A 9429-nucleotide genomic window follows, 5' to 3' on the forward strand; every position below is an offset into this window, starting at 1 on the left:
TTTGAACGTTGGAAAGAGAATGGCCCCACACACCCTATTTTATTGCCCTTAGGGTTGTTGTCTATGAAGCAGGAATGACTGGGAGGGGGATTGTGTGTGTGTGTGTGTGTGTGTGTGTGTGTGTGTGTCTCTGCATGGTGTGTTAGAAACAAGGTCCCTTTGCATTGTGTACATTTCAAGCTTTCAACAACAATAAAACATCCATCAAAATAATGTTTCTCGGTCTAACACACTGTTGAGTTTCCTATTTGGTTCTCTTTATATGTACATGCACCGAGCTTCCAGGTGGCTCCAGCCTGTGGATGTTCGGGGCATGTACACAGGGGGGGTGTTTGAAAGAGGGAGATTAGAACCCCAAAGTAATAGAGGGTAAGATAGATCCTAAAGGTAATTTCAGATTCAGGTTTAGGGTGTAATAACTTTAGGGAAACCGCATTTCACACTATGTACAGACATAGAGAGCCAACATAAAGGTGTAACAGGGATGAATGGATATTCAATGTACAACAGTAGTCTTCTGTAACAAGCAAAACGTGTTAAAAATGTGCCACAGTCATTCATGACAGCCTCTTTTTGAAAGGCCTTTGCTTATGACTTAAACTGATTAATTTTCTACCCAGCTTATTAATTAATGCTGGGGGATAAATCAGGTGTTTCTTGGTGGGTTTAAACAAATCTACAGTGAAACAAAAGTGTACACTTTACACACATGTTTATTGACTTTTAAAAAGAACACAGTAACGTGACAGATATAGTGGAGATGCGACAAAGTATGTCCGTTGTCATGTATCTTCCAAGGCATGCATGGATGTCTTGATAGTGTTTAGCTTTAAATGGCGTGATTATCCCATATTCATAACCCTTATGAAAAAGCTGGAACGTCTTTTCCAAATTCGTGAACAATTACGGCGCTGGCCTCGGCTATCCTTGAGACATACCCAGGACCTACATGCCCGACGGATTATCTACCCATGGGGGGAAAAAGCTTTGATGGAGCGTGCAAGAATGTCATGGCGATGGTGAATTGGAAACGGATGCAGGTCAGGGCTAACCAGGCCCTATATCTGTAAGAAAGGAAAGTAAAAAGGTTTAATTATGACATGCTTTAAACTGTATGTACTTAATATTTTGAATTAAATAAAATGGTTTTAAAATTGTATCTCACACCTTAATGAACGGGAAGCTCTCATTTTCGCTCTCACCCGGTCTGTCCCGAAGAAAAAGACTTACGGGAAAGCCATGCGTGCGTGTGCTGGCGGGCGTGTGCTGGCGTGTATGTGTGTGTGTTTCAAAAACAAAAAGGGTATGGGGGTGTGTGTCTCTGTAGGGATCGTTTGAAACCAAGGTTTGCACTATCATGCATACTGTATGTCCAGATATCTGCCTACCCCCCATCATAAAGTGTGTGATGGCGTCTCTTAAAATGGGCACTTTCGATTCATTAACACATAGGTCTTTCAAATCCGAATTATCTCACCCCAGAGGATGTGGGGGCTAAAAGGTCAAACACCCCTGTTATATAAATAATCTAATATAAAGCATTACTAGCAGACCAAAGCTCTGGTTAAACAGGATGCCCTCAGATAACTCTGGGCCCAGTGTCCTCAGTCAAGTTTAGAGCCTACGTGCAATAACATGATTATCAGAAGGACACACAGCTGCCATCACGCAAATATACTCCCCTGTAAACTACAAAGATCATCCTGCAACACTAACGAGCTTAGAGTGCCAAGCTATCTCACTGACATTGAACCCTACATGCACTCCTGCATAAACAGGAAACACCTGAGCCTAAAGCAGACATTACCAATATCCACGGTTCCTTGACACACATACATTTCATGAGCACTGTACACTCACACTCTACCCCCCCCCCTACTGGTCGGGTGCCAAGAGCAAAGGACTTTGCTGTGCACCAATGGGGCTCCTGCTCTGGCTAAGAGCAGGCCCGCCTCCAACTCTTCAGGACCAGTCAGAAGATCAACACGACGAGACTCCACCTACATTATTCTGTGTATACATTCTGCTGTAAACTCTGGCTGGGCAGCCTAATTATTCTGACTCCTCACAGAGTCATATTGCTTAGGTCCGTGCACGATAAACGGCAGGACAAGATATCTTTGACTCAATAAATTGCCTTTTTGATACATCTGATTCCACTCTGTCCAGCGTCGTTGTTTTGCATTCCCTCTCCTGTATGTAAACACCAACACCCCAGAAAGAATACAGTATGGCGAGATAGCCCCCTAGGGTTTAAAACAATGTTATTTCTAATCAGCGCCAGGTCCCGCCACCCCGGTCTATAAATTTACATCGGACACCCCCCAAGCTGCTACCCCTAAGGATGTAGGAAATCAAAAGGCAATACATGCAGAAGAAATGTCTCGACATCCCCTCCTGTTGTTTGAAATCACTACCTTTGTAATCTAAACCAAATATACAGGGTGTTGCATACAGGATATCCGTACTATCTCTAGTTAGGGACACGACCGCGAACGAGTCTAGTGAAACAGATACTTACCCACTCTGTTCGCACCGCTTTAGCGCATCTACAAACCCACAGGCCAAACAGATAAAAAGATCATCCGTGAATCCATCCTAATGGAGCTTTCTGAAGGTGAGTTAGTGAAAATAATATATTAGATTTGGAGTCTGGGAATTGTTTGAATATTATGGATATTATTGTACTATTAAACAGGAGTTAAATGTGTTTTAAACCGATGACATCGATTTTTTTAATGTCAAATGCCCATATTCTTGTCATTTAAAAATGTATATATATCGTATAACATGTTAATATTATCTAATATGGCACACCTGTATTTGGAGAGTTTTTCCCATTCTTCTCTGCAGATCCTCTCAAGCTCTGTCAGGTTGGATGGGGTGCGTTGCAGTACAGCTATTTTCAGGTCTCTCCAGACATGTTCAATCCAGTCCAAGCTCTGTTTGGGCCACTCAAGGACATTCAGAGACTTCCCGAAGCCACTCCTGTGTTGTCTTGGCTTTGTGATTAGGGTCGTTGTCTTATTGGAAGGTGAACCTTGGCCCCAAACTGAGGTCCTAAGCGCTCCGGAGCAGGTTTTCAACAAGCCGACATATTGAATTGTTATAAGCTGACATATTTCATTTTTTTAAGATGATCATACCTTGGATCATTTAGCTATTTCATTTAGAATTTTAGGACCCCTTTAGGTATAAAAACATATATAAAACAATTATTTGATAAGATATAGAATATGGCCATCACTACTATAGCCCATAGAAATGCATTGAATAACACATTCATAAATGATTTTTTTTAAAGACAGTCAAAAATGAAATCTTGAGAAATATGTTCATTTATTTTTAAAAGTTATTTTTAAATCATCAGTTGTCACAAAGTACCACACTATAATACTATCATCCCAATAAAAGAAGTGCATCATCTGCATAGTATCCTCTAATTCAGAACATCCCAACACAGTGTTAGTGTGTGTTTTTATGTTTCTGTCTGTTTGGATGTAAACGTTCAGGATGAGAACGATTCTCCCTGGTGCCCTGTTCGGCTATGGAGCTAAGGATTCTCCCTGGTGCCCTGTTCGGCTATGGAGCTAAGGATTCTCCCTGGTGCCCTGTTCGGCTATGGAGCTAAGGATTCTCCCTGGTGCCCTGTTCGGCTATGGAGCTAAGGATTCTCCCTGGTGCCCTGTTTGGCTATGGAGCTAAGGATTCTCCCTGGTGCCCTGTTCGGCTATGGAGCTAAGGATTCTCCCTGGTGCCCTGTTTGGCTATGGAGCTAAGGATTCTCCCTGGTGCCCTGTTCGGCTATGGAGCAAAGGATTCTCCCTGGTGCCCTGTTCGGCTATGGAGCAAAGGATTCTCCCTGGTGCCCTGTTCGGCTATGGAGCTAAGGATTCTCCCTGGTGCCCTGTTCGGCTATGGAGCTAAGGATTCTCCCTGGTGCCCTGTTTGGCTATGGAGCTAAGGATTCTCCCTGGTGCCCTGTTCGGCTATGGAGCAAAGGATTCTCCCTGGTGCCCTGTTCGGCTATGGAGCTAAGGATTCTCCCTGGTGCCCTGTTTGTCTATGGAGCAAAGGCCACCCTATTTTCACTCTTCCATTTTCTCTTAGTCACCCATGTCTTTTTTACTCAAGTTGTTGTTTCCTGAATTTCATATGAATTCATATTAAACTGAATAGTAATAATATAACAATATAATAATATCTTCACTATAGGAGGGCATATTGGAGGTTCAGCCTCTGGAGATAACTACAGTTCCAGTACCTAGTGCAGAAATCCCACTGGACACTGAAGATGCATGTACTGTACATTGCCTTCAGAAAGAATTCAGAACCCAGAAATCCCACTGGACACTGAAGATGCATGTACTGTACATTGCCTTCAGAAAGAATTCAGAACCCTTAACTTTTTCCACATTTTGTTACGTTACAGCCTTATTCTAAAATGGATGGAAAAATATATATATCCTCAGCACTCTACCTACAATACCCAATAACGACAGCAGGCTTTTAGAAATGTTTGCTAATTATTGAAAACTAAAAAACAGAAATGTCTTATTTACAGTACAGATGTATTCAGACCCTTTTCAATGAGACTCGAAATTGAGCTCAGGTGCATCCTGTTTCCATTGATCATCATTGAAAAGTTTAAACAATTTGATTGGAGTCCACCTGTGGCAAATTCAATTGATTGGGCATGACTTGGAACGGCACACACATTTCTTTATAAGGTCCCACAGTTGACAGTGCAAAAACCAACCATGAGGTCGAAGGCATTGTCCTTAGAGCTCTGAGACATATTTTGTCAATTTCCATTCTGACTTTTAATGCTATAAACGGGAGAAAAAGACAATCTATGTCTATATCGGATGCAACTGAGGAAAACCAAAATAATACATTGGTGAATTAATTGGAAACTTGCACATTTGTAACAAGCATGTTAACAAGCATTTGTTGTTACACCACTATAATTACAGACCTTTACCACCTTAGGTGGTAATTCTGCCAGACATCCTTCCAATCAATAGCCTCATCATCAATAGCCAAATCCTTTATACTTTCAGTTGCGACATTCCCTACAGGCATAACCAATTGGTAAATCTGTCTAAGAGTGTGTTGCTACCTCAATGCCAAGAGGCACAACACAGTCTTAGAAAAAAGGCTCCAAAAGGGTTCTTAAGCTATCCCCATATGATAACCCTTTTTGGTTCCAGGTAGAATGCTTTTTGGTTCCATGTAGAACCCTTTTAAGTTCTAGATAGCACTTTTTTTTCTAAGATCTACAACACATGAATAGGTGTTATGATACAGCACACACTGAGTATACATACAACGTGCAGTAACTAAAATGGCCATGGGGGGAAGCTTTCCTATAAAGTACTGAGGAAGCCAATAGGATACAATGTGTTGTCTTGATAAAACCCTCACAGTTTCCTCCCATGTGATTCTTGCTGGAAGGTGACAACGGACTGCTTACACATTAACCAGAGGAGCTGCACTATGTTGTCTCCTTATCCATTTTTTCTGATCTCATATGGCCACAGCATTTAGCATTAGCAATTTGGTAAATGGGTACTTGGTATAAATCACATTTGAGACTATAAGTGGTGATATACAACAAAACAGGACAGACATTTATACACAACGTAACTATCTGAAAAATAATCACCATAAGAACTGGAAATCTCTCTCTCTCTCTGATACAGTCTACTTAGTAAAATGTCACGGTAAGCATTTTTTTTCACTTCTTTTTTGTGGTAACAATATAAAAGTTTATGGCATCATGCTTCTTTTAAATTTGTCTCTTGGTTTTTGTTAGCAATGTGAATCAGGTTTAGTGGACGTGAAATGAGGCTGACAATATCTTTATAGGCACTGTGGCTGAGAATTGGAAAAATCAGAATTATTCTGGGACTACTTAGGACTATTTAATTGTTAGCTGTTACCAATTAGCCACCACCACCATGGGTAAAGCTGCTTGGATACAAACCTAAATCATTACCCTAAATACATGAATTTACCCCTGACTACTATATTCATTACAACTATAGTACATATACCACTGGATCAAAATAAGACACAACTCTTTCTTTCTTTTACAGGATGTTGTGGCTCAAAAACAGAAGACCAGAGTAAGTTTGTTTTCTTCTCTTCTCTGCATGAAAAGTTTATGATGGATTTTTGTCTTTCAAAATAATAAAATGCATTTTTCAACACCATATTACTTTATACAGTGCCAATCATCAGGGATTCAACAAAGGATAAGAGTAAGCTTTTAGTCTGTTAATATAAATACTTTTAGTGGATCATTTAGTGGATCATTTAGTGGATCATCATCATAATACAAAATAAGACAATCATGAGTCGGTAGATTCTATTTTAGTGTTTGATGTATTAACCTAGCATTTTTTGCACATTAAACAACATAATCATGCAATTGATGGGAAGCATGTGCAGTTACAGTGTCTGTCAAAATATTTCAGATGAAGATTGTATATTTAAAATGATTTAAGGAGAATTCTATTGTTTTGGTGATATGAAGGTTATGACTCAATTGCAAGGCAAGAAAACCCTTTACAGACAGGAACTCAGTTCAAACCATCTCCTAAGAAAGGTGTGAAGTATATTACATCAATATAGTTGGTGCTGTGTATATTCTGTGTAAGCACCAATGTTGCACCAACTTACCCTAGTGCACACTCTTACCCTAGTGCACACTCTTACCCTAGTGCACACTCTTACCCTAGTGCACACTCTTACCCTAGTGCACACTCTTACCCTAGTGCACACTCTTACCCTAGTGCACACTCTTACCCAAGCGCATCTGTATTAAGTCAGTATATATTTTGTAATTACACAGTATCTTTCACAGTTATTAACTTTGTGTTCCATACCTTATTCTGGTTTATCATTGCAATTGTAGATGCATCAGCCAGATCCAGGAAGATCACTGCAGAGTTCGGTAATGTGTCTCTTGTAAATACAATATAATACAAAATAATATTCATGTGAAATGTGAGACAATGAATTTGTCACTGTTACGCTTAAAAATGTTTTTTTTTCTCCAGATATAAATCAAGCACGCTCACATGAAGGTAATGGACTCTGTCAACAGAATCAGTTTTTCAAATCAATTAAAATACTTAATAAAATTAAAATTCTTAATTTGCCCTACATGCCTAATTTTATAATCAATGGAGATTATTTTGTCATTTAATCTGTTTTCCTATTCTCCACAGTGGATGTTACTCTGGATGTGGACACAGCTCACCCTAAGCTGAAGATAAATGGGAAATCACTACAGTGGATAGATGAATCACCACAGAGAAACATTGACATTGAGAACTGTTTTGATGAAGAGCCTTTTGTGTTGGGCAATATGGGCCGTGCATGGAAGAGTTACTGGGAGGTGAATGTGAAGAAGGATGACTGGGTGCTTGGCGTTGCCAAGGCAACGGCTCACAGGAAGGGGCCGCTGGTTTTCAGACCAACAGGTGGCTTCTGGGTAATCAGACTTTCCAATGGGCAATGTCTTAAAGCAATGGAGGATGAAGAACACGTTCTTGACAAAGGTATTCCAGATAAAGTTGGTATCTATCTGGATTATCAGGAAAAGAAGGTGACTTTCTTTAATGCAGATGACGGTTCACTCATCTACTCATTTATCAATGGACCAAGTTATCAGGATGATGTCCTGCCACTTTTCTCACCCTGGAACAATGATGCAAAACCAATCACAATTTTGTCCATCACAGCAACATAGAAAAACATAATTCATCATATTCCCTGTCTGTCAATAGCTTATCATGGTATGAAGCTATGTTAATATTTTTGATTAAGTAATATCCAGAATTGTGGCTAAATTTGTATGATCCTTTGCTGTCATCTAACCATCTAACGATGTGTTCCATTATTTGTATTAATATATTATTTGTTCATTATTTCAATAGATTTTTGTGTATGAAATTAAACAATCATGTTGTTTTAAAATATTAAATGTTGATTTGTGAAAAATACAAGATCTTATTTGGTATCTGGATGTAGATCTATTGATGACTAAGATTGAGAAAAACAACGACCTTCTATTGGCTTGTTTGTAGTTGTTTTGACAAGTTTGGTAATCATCCATCACATAAAACTTTGATAATATTTACAATGACCAAGCATGAGAGCTGGATTGCCAGAGTTTTGACTCAATATATTGACCCTGTAAAGCCTGAAGTTAGTTGTTCAGTGTAACATCTATTTTGACCGTCTTTTCATTACAGACATTTCTAGCATGCTAGTTCAATCAGTGTGTGATATAAAGTGATTCTATGATTTGTTTTTAAAAGAACTATGACTGTATGATATGAACATGAAAAAACACCAATATGACAAATGAGTTTGACAAAACTGAATACATTAGTCTGTCTATACATCTTTGTAACAAGGGATATTTACTAACTTTACAATATTGAGTATATATAGAATCAATATAGAGATTTTAGTAGATTTTTACAGTTACAGACAAAAAAGGGCAAAACATTCCATCTCACATCGCTCAGGATCATTTTCTGTGAAATAAAACAAGTAAAAGATTGAAGTAACTCAATCTTCACAGTTGATAATTACTAAAGCTAAATAAATACTCAAACAATGGAAGATAATCTGCCTTGCACTCTACCCATCAGTGATTTTCCCCATGGTTAAATAAAACCACATAGAGTTTTGTGATTTTTAGAGTACTAATAAAACCACAGAGTTTGGGGTTATTAGAGTACTAATAAAACCACAGAGTTTGGGGTTATAAGAGTACTAATATAACCACAGAGCTTGGGGGTATTAGAGTACTAATACAAACACAGAGAGTTGTGGGGTATTAGAGTACTGTCACGCCCTGGCCTTAGTATTCTGTGTTTTCGTTATTATTTTGGTTAGGCCAGGGTGTGACATGGGGATTTATGTGGTTTGTTTTGTCTGGGGTTGTTTGTGGTTATGGGATTGTGGTTAGAGTAGTACTCTAGGTAAGTCTATGGTTGCCTAGAGTGGTTCTCAATCAGAGGCAGGTGTTTATCGTTGTCTCTGATTGGGAACCATATTTGGGCAGCCATATTCTTTAGGTCTCTTGTGGGTGATTGTTCCTGTCTTTGTGTTTGTGGCACCAGATAGGACTGTTTCGTTTTTTTCACGTTTCTTGTTTTGTAGATTGTTGTATTTTCATCTTTATTAAAGATGTACAAAACTAACCACGCTGCATTTTGGTCCGCCTCTCTTTCACCGGAAGAAAACCGTTACAAGTACTAATGAAAACAGAGAGTTGTGGAGTGTTAGAGTAATAATAAAACCACAAAGAGTTGTGGGGTTTTAGAGTAACTAATAAAGTCACACACACATGCAGTAGTAAAAAAAGACTGAACAAACAATGCTATGGCCTTGCCTGTCAACTGC

The 9429-nt window shown here is 39.1% G+C and overlaps 1 protein-coding gene across 4 annotated transcripts; it reads left to right on the plus strand.

Annotated features, from left to right (window-relative positions):
- The first annotated feature begins 5426 nt into the window (after positions 1 to 5426).
- On the plus strand, positions 5427 to 8730 carry LOC112246482 (butyrophilin subfamily 1 member A1-like). Of its 4 annotated transcripts, none has more exons than XM_024414830.2 (6): positions 5429 to 5726; positions 6102 to 6131; positions 6234 to 6266; positions 6923 to 6961; positions 7068 to 7094; positions 7239 to 8730. In XM_024414830.2, coding segments are annotated over exons 2-6 (624 nt in total). In that variant the 5' UTR covers positions 5429 to 5726; positions 6102 to 6130; the 3' UTR covers positions 7763 to 8730. The 4 variants fall into 4 exon arrangements, 3 of the variants coding, with proteins under 3 accessions (XP_024270598.1, XP_024270596.1, XP_024270597.1); XM_024414828.2 differs by lacking the exon at positions 5429 to 5726 and adding an exon at positions 5798 to 5967; XR_002952934.2 differs by lacking the exon at positions 6234 to 6266 and having other exon boundaries at positions 5427 to 5726.
- The last annotated feature ends 699 nt before the right edge of the window (positions 8731 to 9429 follow it).

The sequence above is a fragment of the Oncorhynchus tshawytscha genome, linkage group LG10 (assembly GCF_018296145.1).
Source record: "Oncorhynchus tshawytscha isolate Ot180627B linkage group LG10, Otsh_v2.0, whole genome shotgun sequence".
NCBI classification, from domain to species: domain Eukaryota; kingdom Metazoa; phylum Chordata; class Actinopteri; order Salmoniformes; family Salmonidae; genus Oncorhynchus; species Oncorhynchus tshawytscha.